The sequence below is a fragment of the Schistocerca serialis genome, chromosome 8 (assembly GCF_023864345.2).
Source record: "Schistocerca serialis cubense isolate TAMUIC-IGC-003099 chromosome 8, iqSchSeri2.2, whole genome shotgun sequence".
Lineage (NCBI taxonomy): Eukaryota > Metazoa > Arthropoda > Insecta > Orthoptera > Acrididae > Schistocerca > Schistocerca serialis.
The window spans coordinates 562,998,941-563,020,580 of NC_064645.1; the positions used below are offsets into that span (position 1 = coordinate 562,998,941).

At 37.6% G+C, this 21,640-nt stretch overlaps 1 protein-coding gene across 1 annotated transcript in view; it reads left to right on the top strand.

The window, feature by feature from the left end:
• LOC126416385 (ATP-binding cassette sub-family G member 4) overlaps positions 1–10,973 on the top strand; it is a 364,704-nt gene extending 353,731 nt beyond the window's left edge. Inside the window, exon 11 of the mRNA XM_050084068.1 lies at positions 9,706–10,973. Within this exon, the coding sequence (XP_049940025.1) occupies positions 9,706–10,050 (345 nt within the window). The 3' untranslated portion in view covers positions 10,051–10,973. The remainder of the gene's footprint in view (positions 1–9,705) is intronic.
• The last annotated feature ends 10,667 nt before the right edge of the window (positions 10,974–21,640 follow it).

Here is a 21,640-nt window from a genome sequence, read left to right on the forward strand (position 1 = left end):
ACCTTCCTTACCTATGATTAAAGAGGCTCAACTGTTACTTTCTGCGGATCCAAATTTTAGATTTGATTTAATTTGGCTTGGCAGAAATGGATTTCCTTGCAGCATTTTCAGAAATTTCTTGGATGGATTTTGCATACCTGTGTAATTTTTTGGTGTTGTCCTGTTGTGTGTGCTAGCTAGCAGTTTTGGTCAAGTGCCTATACCAGCACATCAAAGCAAGCGGACACATGCTGTTGTGAACACAGCATGTTGTAAGGTAACAGGGGATAATATGGAACTCTTTCAAGTAATTTAAAATTTAAAGCACAGCAGCAGAGATAATATGCTGGGCAAAATAGACCAGAAAATACTTGTTTTGTGTTTTGATGGACGTTGTAGTTCCGTTGAATAGTGTTTTGGTTTTCTTTTAATTGCAACGAATTATATAAGTGTGGTGATAATTTGTAAAATTATATAATGTATTTAGATTTAAGTATTTAAATATTATAAAATACTGTAAACGAATTGTGGCCATGTTTAGCAATTATTTTGACTACTGTGGTGTCATGTGACCCGACTCAGGACTGTGGATGTGAGCGGGAAAATCGAGGTCTTTGGTGGTTGGCCGTTGTGGTGGCGAGTTGGGAGCGGAAAAGTGCCGCGAGTGCAAGCATGGACGCCAGGGTATGCGAAGGAACAAAGTGAAAGTGTGTGGGTGTGAGACAAACAGTGTACGAATTGCACCGATTATTATTTGTGAACTTAAAAAATGCATGGCCACAACGTTAAAGTGTTTCTTTTGAATAAATAAGTTTCAATCTGAATGTGTATAGTTCAATTCACTGCTCTTCAAAAGCCAGCCAATATCAGACTCAATAATAGGGGCGCAAATGCAACCGTTTACTACCAACCCCCTTTACAGATGAGCCACGTGAAAAATAGGTAGTAGACGAGCCCGAGTTCAGTTGCAATGTGCACATTTTACTACATTAAGCCAAATTGATTTAAATTGTAAATGATTTTGTCTTTAACATTTTTTAATGTTGGTCATTACAAAGTGCAAATAAGAAATTTGTCTTACCATTATGTGAGGAGTAGGAGTTGTAGAAGTGATATCTGAATTCATAAACACTATTTTGCTGATTTTCCTTTCTGACAAGTCATTGTAATACACAGAGTTTAAACAAACCACTTCATTGCTTTGAAATTCTGATTTCATCATATATTAATTAATGAAGAGAGATGAAATGTAGAGCCAGAAATGCTAACACCAAAGTCAGTTAAATTGAATGTACAGTGATGAATCAAAGTTTTGTCACAATACACTGTTTTTGTTCCTAAGTACCACAGTTGATGCCAAACACTTGACCAACTCAAGGTACGGTACTGCTTTGACTGTGGTGACTTCGCTTCCCGCGTCCAGGTTCCCGGGTTCGATTCCCGGCGGGGTCAGGGATTTTCTCTGCCTCGTGATGACTGGGTATTGTGTGATGTCCTTTGGTTAGTTAGGTTTAAGTAGTTCTAAGTTCTAGGGGCTGAAGACCATAGATATTAAGTCCCATAGTGCTCAGAGCCATTTGATCCATTTTTTTGTGGTGACTTCAGTGTTCACAGGGTAACAAACTCCTTTCCTCTCTTCTCGCAGGGCTTCTTTAGTTATTGACCAGTTATGATCATGAAATTTTGTAATATATAGCATTTGGATTGAAGGCAAAAACTCACTGAATACTGGAGCTGTTGAATCGTTGATAGGCACATAAACAAGACTGAAATCTTTGCTAGCTTTCATTTATCAAGCCATAGAGCACACAGTGCTGATTTCTTAGTGCTGGACCTGTAGGTCTGTAGTGCAACTGGGGAGAGAATGTGTTGGGTGGTGTGGATGAGGGGAGAGAGGAAGCAGAGACTGGGAGTGTTGGGGAAGGGTGTCTAAGGGTTTGGAGTGAGAGGCAGCAAGTGCGTGGGATACGAACATGGCAAAAGCATTGACGTCGGTGGGGTAATGCAGTGCATGATAGCATGGTGCAGTGGATTGGAAGGGTGAGACAGAATAGAAAAAGATGAGACTGTGGGGAAGAGGGTGTGAGTGCAGGATGAGTGAAGTTAGGGTCCTGAGGCTTGATGTAGGCGGGCATGGGGCAGGGGGGCTTTTGGAGATTGAGGGCATGAGGATTACGAGACCAAATGATGTATTTCAAGAATAGCTTGTGTCTACGTAATTCAGAGAACTTCTTGTTGGGGGAAGGATCCAGATGGTATGGGTTGTGAGTATGTTGCACTCAGCAGCATGTTCTGCTACTGAGCAGTCAACTCTGCTCTTTTCCAGAGTTTGAGAGTTGTCATTTATTCAAGTGGAGAACTGCTTTGTGGTCATGCCCATATAAAATCCCACGCAGAAATTACAGAAGATCTGATGTTTGACATGACTGTTATTACTGCCTGTGATAGGATAGGCTAAGCCAGTGATGGGACAGGAACAGAATCTGCTGGGTGAGTGTATCAGACAGTTATTGCACCTGGATCTCCACAGGGGTGTGACCGATATGGAAAGGGGTTGAGAGTGGGTGTGGGATAATGGTGGATCAGGATACTGAGTAAATTGGGTGGTCATTGGGATACTTCAGTCCTTATACATTAATTAATACATCATCACACCTTTGAGAGGAATATATACCAACAAATCTGCAGCTGGGCACCTATATGGCATCCTTGTGTACCATCTTGTTTGTGGGGTATGGAGAGAAAACCATCAAAGCCATCCAAAATTTCAAATCCCACGTCTGGTTCAGGTTCATTAATAAAACTGTCCTGGACCCAGAGCCAAGACAACCTATCCTCATTCCTCCTCAGCCTCAACATATTCACTCCCATTCAGTGCACCTGGTCCTCAACCCAATCTGCATATCCCTGGATGTTGACTTCCACCTCTCTGGTGGCTCCACCCATAGCTCTGCCCGTATGAAACCAATTAACCATTAACAGTGCTTACCTTTTGATAGGTATCATCCCAAAACAAAGAAAAAAATTGTTTCCATGAAGTCTAGTATGCGGTGATGAGAACTCCCTTGCTTGATTGCTGTAGGTCTTACTAAGGCCTTCACAGACAGACACTGCCCCCAGAGTAAGTCTACAGACACATATCTCAACCTATATCCATGTGCTCCCCCAGGAGACTCACACGTAGTGAGTACATGGCTGGTGACCATGGGGCCCGAGCTGAGTCCTGGCATTGCTTCCACTCACTTATGCCAGACTCCTCACTTTTATCTTTCCTATCTGACCATCCTTGGCCAACTTTTGTTCTTTTCCAACTCTGACACTATTAGGTTTCAAAGGCTAGGGATCTTCCATTTTCCAACCTATACTTCTCATGCATAGGCAGCGTCTGTACTCTAAAGGAGTGGCCTGCCAAAGCCATCTGTACCCCATGTTAGGGGCAGCCTGTAAAGTTATATCACCAATCCCTTCTGAAGCAAGCATGACAATTATGCTTCTCACCTTTGAGTCATGATGTGTGAGAACAAGGCAAAATGTTTTGGAGTTAAAATAGCCCCATGTTCGGATCTCCAGGTGGAAGTTGCTTTAGTGTCACAAAATCCTAAGTCTACAAAATGAGAGAAGCAATGGCTTCAAATATGTATGTACAATTGTAATACACTAGTGGGAGATGACAGATTAACAGAAATAGAAGAGGAACTAGAGAAAATTAACTGGGACATCATTGGTTTTAGTGAAGTGTGCCATAAAGTCAAAAACTGCCTTTGCTTGAATTCAGGAAATCTCTGTGGAGAACCAAATGGAAAATTAAATGGAGTTGAATTTTTAGTAAACAAAACCATTGTCAACAAGATAACAGTGTTAGAAGGAATTTCGAACAGAACTGCATGCTTGGTCCTAAAATATTGGACAGGTATAAGATACAAATAGTTCAAGCATATGCACCTACGTCTACTCACTCAGATGAAGAGAGAGAATCTTTCTGTGGATGTCTGAAGGAAACCTATGAGAAAGGCAGAGATTGTTTTTATAAATTCATAATTGGAGACCTAAATGCCAAAGTTGGAACAAACAAAGAAGGTGATTCAGTTATTGGTAAATATGGAATAGATGAAAGAAATGATAGACGTGAGAGGTTGGTACAATTTGCAGAATGCATGAAAACACCTATTATGAATACGTTTTTCAAGAAGCACCCAAGTCGCAAATGGACTTTGAGGAGTCCTTACTTTGAAGTGAAAAACGAGGTAGACATCATTCTCACCAATAGGCCTCAAAACATTAAAGTGATCATCAATTAGTAAGAGCAAGGTTTGAATTTAATACAAAATATGAAATATTTAAACTAATTGAACAAAAAAATAAAATTTTAAATTTCAAAAATCTTGAATAGAAAGAGGAATTTCAAGAAAGAATTCAGAGGAAATTAAAAGAATGTGAAGCAGAAGAAGTATCAAAGGTACTAATTACAAAAGCTGGAGAAGTGCGTGGCTCATTAAATCTCAAAACCAATCCAAGAAAATGACAAATAAAACAACAGGTTTGATGGACAAGAGAAGAAGAATGAAAGTTGATACAGATAAAGACAAGATAGAATATGTAGAGCTATGCAAAGCTCTAAGAAAGAGTATGAAAGATGACATCAAGATGTATGAAGAAGACACCTAAAAGCCAGTCTTGAGAATAAATCTAGTTTGAAGAAAGCCAATCGAATGCTTATGATTGGAAGGAAACAGCTAATAGCTTTAGACACAGGTCAAGGCTGAATTACAGACAAGAAAAAAATACTTGAATATATTGGAAATTTCTATAATAACCTATACCATAAAATCCATGATGATACCTTGATCCTAAACAAATTGGATGCTACTGTCTCCCAAATTCCAGAAATACTCCCATCAGAAGTCAAACATGCAATTGACAATATGAAAAAGGGACTGTTCCAGGTGGTGATGACCTCCCAGTTGATGTTCTAAAGCTGGTGGATGAAGAATCCATAAAGCATTTAGCTAAGATATTGTCAGGTTGTTTGCACTGTGAAACATTACCAAGAGACTGGAACAAAGCCAAACTAATTCTAATATCAGCTTACTCTCCATAGTGTACAAAGTTTTCACTAGGATCTTGACTACCAGATTGAGCACTACACTCGACCAGGCTCAACCCATTGAGCAAGCTGGTTTCTGATCCGGATTTAGCACAGTTGACCATATCTTCATGCCATGGGAAATAATTAGTAGAAGAAATGAGTACCATCTACCCCTTTGCATTGCTTTTATAGACGTTGAAATGGCCTTTGATTCGATCAATCACTCAGCTATTTTGTGTGGCTCTAAAAGAACAAGGAGTAGAACAGGGCTATATCAAAATCTTACATAACATGCACAAAACCTCCACAGACATTGTGAATGTTGCTGAAGATGCTAATGAATTTCCCATTGAAAAGGGTGTAAAGCTAGGTGATTCTACGTCTCCCAAACTATTTTCAGCAGCCTTAGAAAAAGCCATTTCTAAATTGAATTGGGTAGAAAAGGGAATTCAAGATCTCTGAAAAAGACTGAACAACTTGAGATTTGCAGATGATATTGTCCTATTTGCAAATGACATAGAAGAACTTCAAGTATTAGTTTACGAACTTGCATTAGTGTGCTCTGAAGTTGGACTAAAAACTAGTATTGATAAAACCAAGATAATGATCAATGAATGGACACAGAGAGAAGTATATCAGTTGGAAGTACACAACTCCAAAGAGTCACAGAATATATCTATCTGGGTCAACTGATAAACATGAAAGGAGATTTAAAACCAGAAATATTATGATGAATTAAAATGGGCTGGCAAGCTTATGGGGTGCACTCTTCAATCTAAAATGTCAGTTGAGCTGAAGAAATCTATTTTTGACCAATGTATATTGCCAGTAGTAATGTATGGCTCCTAAACATGCACATTAAATGAGTTCATTGTTAGGAAGCTAACAGTAGCATAAAGAGGAATGGAAAGATCAATGTTGGGTTACATGAAAAAAGACAGGAAGAGAGCAGTTGAAATAAGACGAACAATGAAGGTCACCAACATAATGGAAGGAGTGAATGCATTGAAATGGCAGTGGGCTGGTCATGTTGCTCGAACAAAAGATGGTAGATGATTTAAACAAGTCCTAGACTGGAGCCCAATTTACAAAAAAAGACCTAGAGGAATACCACCAGACACAAGGGACAGAGATATAAGGAAGACAGTGGGATTCAATTGGCAACAAGAAGCTCGGGATCAGAAGAAATGGAAGATCTTACTGGGATGCTTTGTTACACATTGGCTCAAAGAGGCCACACCATTAAGTGATAGAACTGGCTGATGATGATGATGATGATGATGATGATGATGATGATGATGATGATGATGTCCATGTGTACCCATAAACCTCTGACTATCCCCAAACCAGCTGCAAAAGAGCATACTTTCACCACATAATGTCATCCTGCACTGGAACAGGTGAACAATATCCTCCTCCATGCCTTTAACTATTTACCAATGTCCCTGGAAACAACGAACTTCATATCGCAAACCTTCCCATCCCTCCCAAAGTGGTATTCCAGCACTCACTCAATCTGCACAATATCCGTACCCCACAACCACTCCTCTTGCCACATAGATCTACTCCTACGAAAGACAAAGGTGCAATACCTGTCTGATACATCCATTCTGCACATCCTATTCGAATTCCATCACAGTCATATACTATTGTATAAGAGGCAAGGACACCTGCCAACCCGAAAGCAGTTGTATCATAAACCAGCTCTACTGCAATTTCTGTACATCATTTTATGTTGATATGATCACCAACCATCTGTCCACCCAAATTAATGGTCACTGGCAAACTGCAGCCAAGAGCAGAGTTGACAGTCCATTAGTGTAACCCACTGCCAAGCACTGTATGGTCGACTTCAATGGCTGCTTCGTAACACGTGCCATCTGGGTCCATTTCCCCAAAACCAATTTCTTTGAGTTACATAGATAGTATTTGTCCTTGCATCACTTCCTTCCATCCCGTAAAACTCCTCGCCACTATTTCTGCTAAGCCCCTGCTGCACAGCTGTATCCACCATGTCTCAGGGCCTAACTTTGTTCATCATACACTCACACACTCTCCCCCACATATTCATCTTTTTTTTGTTCTGCCTTGTCATCCTAGTCTGCTCCTCCATTTTACCATGCACTGTATAAACTCACAAATATTGACTCTGCATTTCCACTCTTTTCAGTAATTAAAGAGATGAAATCAGAATTTGAAAATGATAAAAGCAGTTTTTTAACTTTGCTTCTTATAATTAGTGATCAGAAAGCAAATCAGCTAAATAGTGTTCATGAATTCATATGCCACATTTACAACTTTCACTTCTCACATGCAGGTAATAAAATATCTGACTTGCATATTCTAATAACACATAGTAAGGCACAATCATTTAAAATTCAAATCAACTTGTCTTACCATGGCAAAACCTGTAAACACTGTGTCCACGGTCACATGATCACTCAGTTTAATATCCTGACACAGATTCCTCAAGTAAGAGTGTTCACTAGCTCACACCATATGACACTTGTAGTGATGTATGCATTTACTTTCAAAAGGCCATGCATGCCTATTTAAGGCTAGCCAAGCTATGTTTGGCTTCCGTTCTCTGCATGTATTGCCCCAGTTCTTTGTTCCTGGTGAATGTTCCTTAAATATTGTTTCAAGTTGTTACTGCTTCCATGGAAGAAAGACATGTTCAGCTTACCAGTCATGTTATACTTATACCTAACTACAACAACACTGCCAAAAAATTACATTCGCATGAAAAATGCATCTGAGAAACTTCTGGAAATACTGGAAAAGAAATCACTTGCCTGCCAAGCTAAAGAAGCTAACATAGTTGGGGCAAAAATGTAGCAATCTTAGACAAGTATGGAGAAAAGAATTGCCCATAGCCTTCTTGAAGATGTAATCCCAGCATTTGTCTGTAGTTTAATTTAGTTATGTTGTGTTCTGTACATCATTTTCATGATTGTTTTATCAATATGATGTGGAACAAGTCATGTTACATTATTGCTTGTGTCTGTATATGTGCGGATGGATATGTGTGTGTGCGCGAGTGTATACTTGTCCTTTTTTCCCCCTAAGGTAAGTCTTTCCACTCCCGGGATTGGAATGACTCCTTACCCTCTCCCTTAAAACCCACATCCTTTCATCTTTCCCTCTCCTTCCCTCTTTCCCGATGAAGCAACCGTTGGTTGCGAAAGCTTGAATTTTGTGTGTGTGTTTGTGTTTGTTTGTATGTCTATCAACATGCCAACGCTTTCATTTGGTAAGTTACATCATCTTTGTTTTTAGATATATATACACACACACGCATGAATAGTGCTAATATTAATATTACTGAAATTTTTAGTTCTACACATGCAACTACATTTAGAGGTACAAATTTTATTATTATTATTATTATTATTATTATTATTATTACCAGTTCTGAAACAGAAACTCGTCCATGGAATAGAAGGAGTTGTCCAAAAGAAATGATTTTAAGCTAGATTTAAAACTTGATCTGCTAACTGCCAGACACTTTTATGTTGTTGGGCAAATAATCAAAGATTTTTGTTGCTCAATAATGTACTCCTTTTTGGGCAACTGACAGCTTCAATAATGGATAAGAAAGGTCATTCCCTCTAGTGTTGTATGTATGAGCATCACTGTTCTTCGCAAATTGAGATGGATTATTAATAACAAATTTCATTAGTGAGTATATGTACTCTGATGGTGCAGTTAAAATACCTAACTCCTTGAATAGGTGCCTACATGACATCCCTGGGTGAACACCACTAATTATTCTCACTGCTCTCTTTTGTGCAATCAATACTTTACGTCTAAGTGGTGAGTTACCCCAGAAAACTATTCCATAAGACATTATTGAGTGGAAATATGCAAAGTACTTTAGGAGGCTGATCAATTTATTACCAATACTAGTGATTATACAAATAGCGAAACAGGCTGAACTTTATTGTTAGAGAAGCTTAGTAATATGCTTCTTCCAGTTCAAGTTGTCCTTACTATTTTATTTACCGTAAAGAAGACATTTCAAGTTGTGAACAGGCACAGTTAAAAGTCACTCACCTACAACTTTTGGCCACAGTATTCATCAGTAAGAGACACACACACAAGCAAGCACACCTCATGCACACGCAACTGCCAACTCCAGCATCTCCAGGCTGAGACGCTGGCTTTGGCGGTCGTGTGTGTGTTTTTTACTCATGAAGGCTGTGGCCGAAAGCTACATGTGACTGTCTTTTAATTGTGCCTGTCTACAACTTGACCTGTCTTCTTTATGGTAAGTAGCAATCTGTCTTTTCCTACATTGTTGATATTCCTACCCAAAGTTTCCATTGTTTGATTTTTCAATGACTTGACTATTTTCAGGCCATTAATATTACTATTGTCAGCTCCCAAAATTCTTGCTCACTTTTCTGCTTTTTATTGAACATCTAAGTTTCATTTGAGCTGCATTTATATTATTATTATTATTGTTGTTGTTTTATTATCGTTGCTGTTGTCGTTGTTATGCTTGGGAAGTCAGTAGTAGTGCTAATGTATAATGTCTACAATATGTTAAGTTTATATGAAAGCAAATTATTTTTTGAGCCAGTAGATTTAATATAAGGTGCTTCTGTTATATTTAATGATATTTTTCTTCCCTACAGCTTGGAACATTTATACTGGCTGCAGTAACAATTCCAATGTTCCTTTTCTCTGGTTTCTTTATGAGGCTGGACGATATACCATCATATTTTGTGCCTCTGACTTATTTAAGTCTCTTCAGATATGGATTTGAGGCAATTGTGTTGTGCATTTATGGATTTGGACGGAAGAATCTTGTGTGTTCAGAAATATACTGCTATTACAAGGATCCCTCCAAGTTTCTTGAAAACATGGGGATGGCCCATAGTGATTACTGGATGGATATATGTGGCCTTGTTACGTGGCTAGTGATACTACAACTGACACTGTTTGTGACCTTGAAAATTAGGCTACATAAATCTAGATGAAGAATACTAATGTACTTTGTTTCTTCTTTGTGAAGAGAATGAATGCAAGAGGCAACCATGAATAATTTTTGGGTGAATGGGGAATGCCAGAAGCATCAGACGCTTTATATCATATAAAGTGGACAATGTGCACTGCTATTGGTGTTCTAGGTTGTTTGTAAGAACAGTTATGTACGTATTTGCTGCAAGGCTACTTGTAGCAGAAAAAATTAAGATCTGGAACAGACGGACATTGTCTCTAATATTTATTTTTGCAAAACATGTTGTGTGACACTAGATTTAATGCACTTTTTTAAATGATGACCTGAGTGTAATATATTATTTTGGAATAAGCTAACATGCTCGCTATATTAGGCAAAATTGTAAACACAAGAAATGAATCCTCATAAACTATTCATTTTTAATTCTTTTTATACTTACAACAATTTTGCTATATAGAATGTTTGGAACTAACTTTTATAGCTGTACTTCCTCTTAACTTGGGAAGAGACTGCTGGAAAGATATGACAATTTTCTATTGAAGATATTTTTCCATTTTAACATCTGTCTAATCAGTGTACAGTAACTGTATATGCTTTTCCTCAGTATTTTTTACTAGTACTATAATTCATGTGATAAAATAAGTCTTCTTCCTAAACATTGTTTTCAGAATGTACCTGATTTGTGTAACAAAAAGCAGGATAAATTAAATATCTGTCCTCATGACCTTTTATTGTTGTGATTTTTATAAGAACATGGTGCTGATGACCACACTGTTTAGCACTCAACAATTCTAAATACATCTATCAATTTGTAACCCACTTGCTGGTCAAATCTGTGGCATTTCCATCATTCTATAAACAAGACTGTTTCCTAATTTCCTAGACAGTATTACATTCATAGTAAAGAAATAAATATCATGTATTATATAAATCAACTGAAATTTTCTTTGTACAACTTGTAATTAAAAACGTATAAAAGGAAATTGTTTTACTTATGTTATCTACTATGAGGTTCAGGAAAGAAAATAAGTCAAAGTGTGACACCGCCTTCAACATGATCACAATCTTTCTGTTCAGTTTGCAAAGCAATCTATTGCATATGATTAATGCTATGACTCTGTACATAATACCTGGATACACACTGCGGCACTGAACTGCGGGCATGCTACACTTAGGATGTTCCACCAACAGCATCTCCACAGGCTGGCCACCAGAAGCTGCCTGTGGTAGGCCACTTGAGTTGTACACACAGCACAGAATCCACTGCACTGTCCTCTGGAGCCTCTTCATTATAAGCACTGTGCAGCAGACATTCATTCTCATACTGTGTTCTTACTTATTGTCATCAACTGCTTGTACCAGTACTTGGGTTGTTTAGAGGTTTGTATCTATGCTCTCAACAACAGTTCACTTGTGTGTGGCAGAAGAATGAACTTTAGTTAATTGTGGATGCACTTTATTTGTGTCTTACATTAAGACAATTAAGGGCACACTAATTATGCCTTATAATTGTTTACAGTATTCTCAGGTACTTCACGATGATTACATTGACTGTGTGGGATTTATTTTCAAAATTTGACTGGATCAGTATCATGATTCATGCCCATCTACAGCTGCACACAGTATTCTCATTCAGAGATTGCTGGTTAAAGTGACTGCTCATGATAAGTGGGAAATTTGGGTTTGAATCCCAGACCAGCACAAATTTTCATGTGTCTGTAGTCAACAATACAGCTGATGTAATATAGTATTCACAATTTGCAAATACATTTCATAGTTACTGACAGATTGAAATATGCAATAGCAACACAAATTTATAAAGATGGAGATGTGTAAGTGACCTAAAATTACAGACCCATCTCCCTCTTTCATGTTTCTCACAAAATTTTAAGAAGGTAGCTTATAATGTAATATCAAACCGCATTTCTGAAAATAATGTTTTATTCACTGCTCGGTTTAGCTCCCTTAGAGGTTTCTCCGAAAAGAAAGCAGCATATGACTTCACAAACTCAATTCTGGTAAAATCAAACAATAAAACTTACAATGTAGGCATTTTATAAGAAATTGTGTAGACCATTATAGAGAAATGAAAATGTTATTAAAGACATCCCCTGTTCATAAATGGAGTGGTACATTAACCCCAGAATTTAATGTAATTGAATTTTATTTGATTCTGTAGGACTACAATGTGTACAGCAAGTGTATGCATAATATACACACATCAAAACCAGAAGACATTTAATATCACTTACTTCCTAAAGAGCAACCAATCTGATTACACTCTTTGCCACCACTAATTACAAAGAACAAGATACACAAATTTAATTTAATAGATACTCTTCAATATTGTAAAATTCCTTTTCCACCAGACAGTTTAGGACAGGTATGTATAGACTTGTTAGTACTGTGGGTTGCAAATCTCTCACTTTTTTTCCTCATGTCAGAAACATACAGGTACAAGTGTATACATTCTACACAGTTATGATTAAATAACTATTGACCAAAACTTGGCCACTTCAAGTGCATTTTCATTTGCTTGATGAAGATCATCTTCTGCACAGGACACTGGGCACAATCAACACCAAAGCATGTGCTGAACTGTCTGCTCTCCTCCACAGTCACACTGAATATCATTTGGATCAGTGTATCCCCATCCTGCCAAGTTAACTTTGGATCTTCCAATTTCAGATCTCTGTCTATTCAGGGACTTCAAGGTTGAAACCCCTCATTATGACTGCATAAGTGCCTCAAGTTCAAAAATAACTTGCTGCGAGACAAGTTATTACTCTTAATTGGGATCCCCTTGCTACAGTGCTAGCTAGAGTAGACTCAAAACAACTAAGTTCTACAATGGCCTTCTCTCTCCTTTTTTGGAGGGAATGGAAGATGAGTTTATAAAAAGAGGCTTCTTAATAACTCAGTACTTGAGCACCAAGTGCCTTTTTCAACAAAACAAAGGGTTACATTAATAAATGGTATTATTGCAGTAAAATTAAATTGAGAGTGTGGAAACATTAAATATGTTGCAAGGTTTGATGCTTGGCCTGTTCCTGTTCTTGTCCATACATATGATATACCTAGGACATTGGAGGATAGATAGATAGATATTCGATGATCACAGGCCCTGCAGACCACTCGCTGCTTCCACAAACTGCCTCCATTCCTTCCTGTTTTGTGCCTGGTTCCTCCAGGCGTCTTCAATTCCCAGGGCTGCTAGGTCTTTCACCAGGTTGTCCATCCAGCACTGCCTTGGTCGTCCAATGTCCATTAGGACATCGGAGGACTTTCCTAAAATGTGATGTTTCCTAATGACACAAGTATATTCTGTGTCCATACCAGACACAGTCAATAGAATAGTGGAACAGTCTTACATCTGGTTCACAGCTGACCTGTTAATCCCTAATCTTACAAAGACTAATTTATGAAATTGAAAACAAATAAAAATGACTTATAGGTATCACAAGTAGAGATCAATGGGCACACAATTTTAGAGGCTGCATATGTGAAGTTCCTGGGCATCCAGAGGTGTCACAAATTGAGATGGCACCAGCTAGTGGATAAATTAACCAAACAGCTCATTTATACCTGCTCTGCATTTAGATATCTCTCTCACTGCATTGATCTGCAGACTGGATTGCTAGTGTAGTCTCATTCAATATTGTCGCATTGCATAATCTTCTGAAGTAATGCAGGTAAGGCCAAGACAGTACTTATTATAGGGTGAGTCATGTAAGACATAACACTCCTTTTATTTAATGAAGAGTTACACTTATTGAAATGCAGTTTTTGGCAAATGTCAGAGTGTCAAGCTGCATATATTGTTTTTTTGTTAATACAGGGTTTCTAGTGCTGGTAGCAATGGACATATTGAAGCAAGTACTTTTTTTTCAATGGAACCATATACTTTTTATAACTGCATTCAGTTGCTCTTAAGAAGACCATTACAGTGACATGATGTTTGTTAATCTTTACATTGAAACCTGTTACAAAAAAACCTCACTAAATGTCCTAGAATTTCAGAGCACAGTGGCGAGAATCGACATTAGCCATCCGAACACTGTCAAGCAGAGCTCTTGGGCTATGCTGTGTCAGAATGTCAACACACTTGCCTCTTTACTTGTCTGCACTGCAGGCTGCTCATTTCTGCTTCAACATTTGTTGCATGCATACATGTACACTAATGAGGAGAAGTTGGTTGTACTACTTTTATATGGTACCAAGTGACACGGAATTAGGCAGACAAGTGTCATCCACATTCTGCATTGACAGAATTTGTATCACTATCATATATCACTACATCAAGCACTCTACGATCATGATTTCGAACATCATACAGAATTTTGTCGGTTTGCCCTTCAGCAGCAGAGGGATGACCCTATGTTTTTCCAGCATGCACTCTTTACTGATGAAGCAACATTTACTAACCCCTCTAATGTAAATTTGCATAGTATGCACTACTGGGCAGCCAAAAATCCTCGCTGGCTTCACCAGGTGCAACACCAATGGCTGTGGAGCATAAACATGTGGTTTGGCATCATTAGAAATTTCGTTGTGGGACCTTACTTCACCTCAGGCATTTTAAATGGGCATTCATAAGCACATTTTCTGATGAATATTCTGCCAGTTCTTCTAGAAAAAGTACCACTGGATATTCAACAGTGTATGTGGTTGCAACACAATGACTGTTCAGATCACTTGTCCCATGCTGCAACACAAATGTAGAACAAGAAATTCTGTTGTAAAGTTGCCAGTGATGTCTGCTGATTTGACTCCTCTTGATATTTTTTTGGAGAGTACTCAAAGATGCAGTCTACAATGAAGCCTCAACTATGCCAGATGATATGTGTTGTCAAATTGCCAGTGCATGCTCTACCATATCATCCACTGTAATTATATCTGTTCATCAGATGCAGTCTACAATGAAGCCTCAACTATGCCAGATGATATGTGTTGTCAAATTGCCAGTGCATGCTCTACCATATCATCCACTGTAATTATATCTGTTCATCATTATTTTGAACAGTGATTGCAAATGTGCCTTTCAGTCCATGGTCAACAGTTTGTACATCTACTTAAATAAAGGATGATTTTTTTTTTTATTTATTTATTTATTTATTTATTTATTTATTTATTTATTTTTTTTTTTTTTTTTTTTTTTTTTTTTGGAAGCCAAAATTTATGTTATGTGTTGGGTAGTTACCAAATCATTGTCAGTAAATTGTTTACTTCATTTACATGAGTACAAAATTGCATCGTAATGTCAAATAAGTCGATAGCATGTATTGCACATAGCTGATAACACTGTCATTATGCACTTACATTCACCATGAAATGATATTTGATTAAGAAGAATATTTATTTTGTGGTGTACATGTAGTCTTCAAAGCACTTTTAATAAAATGTTTAGTTCAACAAATATATCCCATATCATATAATTCAGAAAGTAGAGACAGTTGTCTGACAGCATCTATTTTATCTCCAAGAAACACACAGCCACATACAGGAAAAGATAAGTCAAATCTTCCTTCTAACATCTAGATATTTAATGCAGTAGTTGCTTTTTGTGTTCTTCTTTACATTTTAGAAATGAACAGTTGATTTCTCTGTTTCAGCTCATGTAAATCTGGGAGGATGCACATATGTAAATAGTTTTCCTAAGGCCTTTGTGATAAGGTAGACTTTAGCCTACGTCATATTTCCATAGAAAACATTTGTAGGTGAACCAGAATCTAGGTCACAAGTTGGTTCAAGGGGAAATACAGATTTGTTCTTGTAGTGCAGGCCTACCTAATGGTATACAACTATGCTGCCTGGTGTAAGACACCTGCACTGCAATTGTCATTTCTAGCTGCCATGCTTTCACATTCTAGGATATTTCTTGAATTTTTTTTATGACAGGTTTCAGTGTCAACATTAACAAATGCTATAACACTGTAATTGTCTTCTCAAGAACTACTGAATGCAGTTATAAAAAGTGTATGGTTCCATTTGAAAAAAATGTACTTTCTTCAGTACCTTCATTGATACCAGCACTAAAAACATTAACCAAACAAAAAATATTTGCCTCTTGATGCTCTAACATTTGCCAAAAACTGAGTTTTGATACATGTATCTGTTTACAAAATAAAAGGAGTGTAATGTCTTACGTGACTCACCCTCTTAATCACAAGGGTGCAGTAAGAACTATTATGTAAAGTTGATGAAAAAACTATTATAAAAGTTGATAAGTGAACATCTGGAAGCTTCTTCAGGATCTAGAGATTCTCAGTCTTACACGCCAATATATTTACTCCTTAATGTTATTTGTGGTTAATAATAAGAATTTATTGTTTATTATTTATTGCAATACATATTCCATAGATCCACTTTTGCATGGTAACACATGGATCTGAAATGAGTTAAAGCATTTAACTGATTATTGGATTTGTTTCCATCAGAACAATAAACAAAGATTAAGAACACAAATTAAAAAAATAATAATAATAAAGTAACACAATCAGTAAGTTCTAATTAACTCACAAACAGATACAATTTTCAGATCTTATCTAAACAATTTATCATAGAGTAAAAGTGACCATATTCTTGACTTACAGATCACTAATTAATATAATGAGAGCAGCAAGATGTATTAAATCAGGAATACACAATAATAAATGGTAAATAATCGTAGCTACCTCTGCTACAGAATTGTTCTAGAGAATAGAAACCCCTTTTTTTGCATCAGAGACAAATTTTTCGGTTCACTGTATGTGTCACATTTCCTTGTTGTGTTATGATGATGGTATGTTTCATTCATTTCATACTGAAAAGGATTATTAAGCATAAATGTCATGATTAAATAGAGATATTGTGAAGTAATGGTTAATATTTCAATTTACTTGAAAAGGCTGCAACACAAATTGCGGATGAACTATGCAATGCACAGCCACAGTATTAGAAGTAAAAATAATTTCCAACCAGACAATCCCACTGAGAGTGCGAGAGAGAGAGAGAGAGAGAGAGAGAGAGAGAGAGAAGCATGGTGAAGGGAGATGAGGGGGCAATGATTGAGATGAAGTTTGCTTCCCCATGGTGGCAAAAACCTAGTCACATCACTGTCCGGAGGAGAGCTGTTTTTGTCATCCAGTACTTTTCAGAGCAGTGTCTGGATAAAGTGGGAAAATTAAATTCTATCAGCTGCCATGGGTTAGAGGAGGTGCACAGAATGGTTTGTAAAGCTGAAATGCAGTTTTTATTTTTTTTCAGTATATGTATAGACACACTCACTCTCTTTATCAGTACGTGAAAGAATGAATGGGGCTAACAGACTAACAAACCCCCCCTCCCCCCAAACACACACACTTGTCATAGCACTACATCCCAACTGGCAGCCAGCAGAATGCAGTGTCAGGTCACTGCAGCTGTGCGTTTGTTGTGTTCTTATGGTAGTGTGTGAGCTTTGAGGAAAGGTATTGTCCCCTGTTTAATTACAAGTGAAGTATTTTTCATGTGCCAATTTACTGTTAAGTTTTTCAACTGATACGGGTGGTTACCTTCACTCATTGCAGTCTTTTGGTCTTTATTCTGTTTCATGTTAAATGGACTTTCTAGAATATTGTCTGGCAATAGAAAGTGACACTCGTGAAGTCTGCAAACAAAAAATAGTGATCTCCCACTTATCACAGATGTGATCCACTGAACGTGACACAACCAACTTCCTTCCTTTCCCTCACCTACTCTGAGATTACTGGTATCTCTAGTGATCTCATCTTCAGTGGTGTGTTAAACCTTAACCTTCCTTTCTGAATTTAGGTAAGTAAAAATGCAGGATGCCAAATAACATGACTTTGCATCAGTGAATGATTACTTGAAAAATTGTTATGTTGACAAGAGAAGAGGAAATGGTTGACACTGTGCCCATTGTAAGAGACGATCAACATACATTGATGATAAACACACCATACTATATCCTTGTCGCTGTCCTATGTGAGAGATTCTCCCAATTTTCTAGAGATGCAGGAATTGTGGGAACAAAAGTGAAAGGCACAATATTTTACAGCTAAGAAGTTCTCATTAACTATTGTTTTGGAAATTGTCATAAGACTTACTGAACGGTACTGGTATTTTGGTGTATATACAGACATGGGAGCAAAGTCATCTGCAAAGAAGAAAAGAACATTTTCTTCTGTAACAATACATCCATTCACAGATGAAAGGATTGTACCATTTTTTTCATTAAACTCTTTAGATAACAAAATGACAGTTTTAGTAGATGAATGGAACTAATGAGTAACTCAATAAATGGGCAAATGTTACTACTTGTATCTCCATGGAGGAGAGGGGCCAGGGGCATTTGAATGATAATCACATGTATTTTCTCAAACATGAAAGAAGTGGATGCATTTCTATTGATGTGTGGAATACACCTCTGCTCAGGAATGTAGAATTCTGTAGAGAATAGACAACCTCCTCAGTAGAAGTTTTATATTAATATACTGGACTGAAATATGGTCAGATTAAATCAAATGATGTTGAGGGAAATAGATTAAGGAATGAGACACTATAAGTGGTAGATGAGTTTTGCCATTTTGATAGCAAAATAAATGATGATGTGCAAAGAAGATAGGATATATAACGTGGACAAGCAATAATAAGAAAATCATTTCTGAAAAAGAACTTTGTTCACTTTCAATATAAATTTAAGTTTTAGGGACTCTTTCCAGAGAGTACTTTTCTGGAATGTAGCCTTGTGTGGAAGTGATATGTGATAAACATTTCAGTCAAGAAAAGAATAGAGCCTTCTGAAAGGAGGTGCTACAGAAGAATGTTGAAGATAGATGAGTAGATCAAATAACTAATGAGTAAGTACTGAACTGAATAGGGGAAAAAGAAATTTGTAAGATATCTTGACTAAAAGAAGGGATTTGTTGACATGACATATCCAGAAGCATCAAGGAATTATCAGTTTGGTAATGGAAGAAAGTGTGGAAGTAAAAACTGTAGAAGAACACCAAGGGCTGAATACAGTAAGGAGATCCAAATGGATGAATGTTGAAGTAATTATTCAGAGATGAAGATGCTTGCACAAGACAGGCCAACATGGAGAGATGCAACAAGCCAGTCTTTGGACTGAATACTACAACATCTTGGATTCAATACTGAAATAATTTGTTGAACTATATTTGCAAGGTGGCATATTTTTTCAGGTATTAACAGTATAAATCATAAATTGTTATATTAAGTACCTTCATACATAAATCTCAGGTACAAAATGGTAATTGATACACATTAATTTACTGGCAATACAGCCAAATCTCACTAACATTCTCATCTGTCTGCTAGCCAGACAACAAATGGCAAAACTCAGAATTCATCTGAGCAGTAAGGTAACAAATCAGAAGTCCATTGTGACTGATGTTTTGTATGTATTATTGCTGCATTTGTTTTACTGCATTGTTGGGTATCTACAATAAACTCAATCTCAATGCCTTTTTACCCACAAAAGCTATCTTTCTTGCATGGCCTTTGCAATTCTTGCATTCCAATCCTCCTTTTCTTTCAGATCTTCTTGAGGGTCACCATGCTCACACTTTCTCTAGGGATTACTTTAGCATCCATATGTTTCATATATCCATACCATTCTAGTTGCTTCCTTTCTGTACCCTACACCAAAGTTGAATCTATTTCTGTTGTTGTTGATCTGATGTCTTTGTTCCGTATCTTGTCCATTCTTGGTTTTCCAACACCTCCAGAAAATCACTTAAATTGTGTGGAGGTTTTCATTAACTTTCTTTGTCAGTATCCATACTTTGACCTCTCTGGCACATTGTTTTCCACAAAGCTTTTTTGCAATGCTGGAGATATCATCATTTGATAATACTAGATGTAGCTACTGAATGGTGACCTATGCCTTCCTTCCCTATTTTATACATCTCAAACTCCCCTCGCATACAATGACAGTATGATAAGTACTTACAATGAAGAGCCAAAAAAAAACTGGTACACCTGCCTAGTGATGTGTAAGGATCCCCTTAGCAAGCAGGAGTCCCACAACATGACGTGGCATGGACTCGACCAATGTTTGAAGTAGTGCTGGAGGGAATTAACAAGTGGAAGGGGGGGGGGGGGGGGTGTTGCATTGTCCTGGTGGAATTGCCCAAGTCCATTGGAATGAACATGAATGGATGCAGGTGATCAGACAGGATGCTTACGTACATGTCACCTGTCGGATTGTACCTAGACATATCAGGGGTTCCATATCACTCCAGATGCACATACCCTACACCATTACCAGCTTGAACAGTCCCCTGCTGACATGCTCAGTCCATGGATTCATGAAGTTGTTTCCATAACTGTACACATCCAGCCACTAGATACAATTTGAAATGAGACTTATCTGACCAGACAACATGTTTCCAGTCATCAACAGGCCAACATTGATGTTGACAGGTCCAGGCAAGGCTTTAAGCTTTGTGTTGCTCAATCATCAAGGGTACATGAATGGGCCTTCAGCTCCAAAAACCCATATCAATGATGTTTTGTTGAATGCTTCACACGGTGACACTAGTTGATGGCCCAGAATTGAAATCTGTAGCAATTTGCAGAAGGGTTGCACTTCTGTCATGTTGAACAATTCTCTTCAGTTGTCATTGGTTCCATTCTTGCAGGATCTTTTTCTGGCCACAACAATGTCAGAGATTTCATGTTTTGCCAGATTCCTGATATTCTTGGTACATTCGTTAAACAGTCATACGGGAAAATCTCCACTCATTACTACCTTGGAGATGCAATGTCCCATCGCTCATGTGCTGACTATAACACCACATTCAAACTCACTTAAATCTTGATAACCTGCCATTATAGCAGCAGTAACCAATCTAACAACTGCGCCAGACACGTGGTGCCTTATATAGGCGTTGCCGACCACAGCACTGTATTCTGCCTGTTTACATATCTCTGTATTTGAATACACATTCCTATACCAGTTTATTTGGCACTTCAGTGTATTTGAGACTGTATTTTTAATAATTCCCATCTCAGTTTTCAACTTATGCCCTTCTGCTCCTGTGACTGTAAGCAGTGTTATTCCAGTATCTAACTCTTTATTTTCCTCCATTAATGTCCTAAACATGTAACATATGGCTTCATCTTCAGCTGTAGTCACTTGCACCATCAACAGAACAGGCTCTGCTAACAGTACACTACACCTTCCACATCACTGACAATGTGTTCTACACAACACTGGTGACTACTTTGAAGGACAAGTAACAGGTGCAAACATGTAACTCTTTTGTATCAGTTGTGAATAAATAGTTGCTACAATTTAAGTTCCAACCCTCGTAGTTTTAGATATACTGTCATAAAGATGTATAATAACCTGGCCCTGGCAGTGCGAGACTTGCATACAAATCCTTTGAGTGGTATCTATAGAACCTATTAATCAACGGCTATATTTATGAGGCAGAAGAATTCTGTAATAGTACAAATATAATGATGTAATAATAATGTAAAACTCTAAATGTAATATTTATTTTGAATGTGCAATCTTATTACTGTATACATTCCTTAGCATTCCAGCCAGTGGACATTGAGATGGATGCAGAGGAGCTGGCACATGTATCACAGAAGAA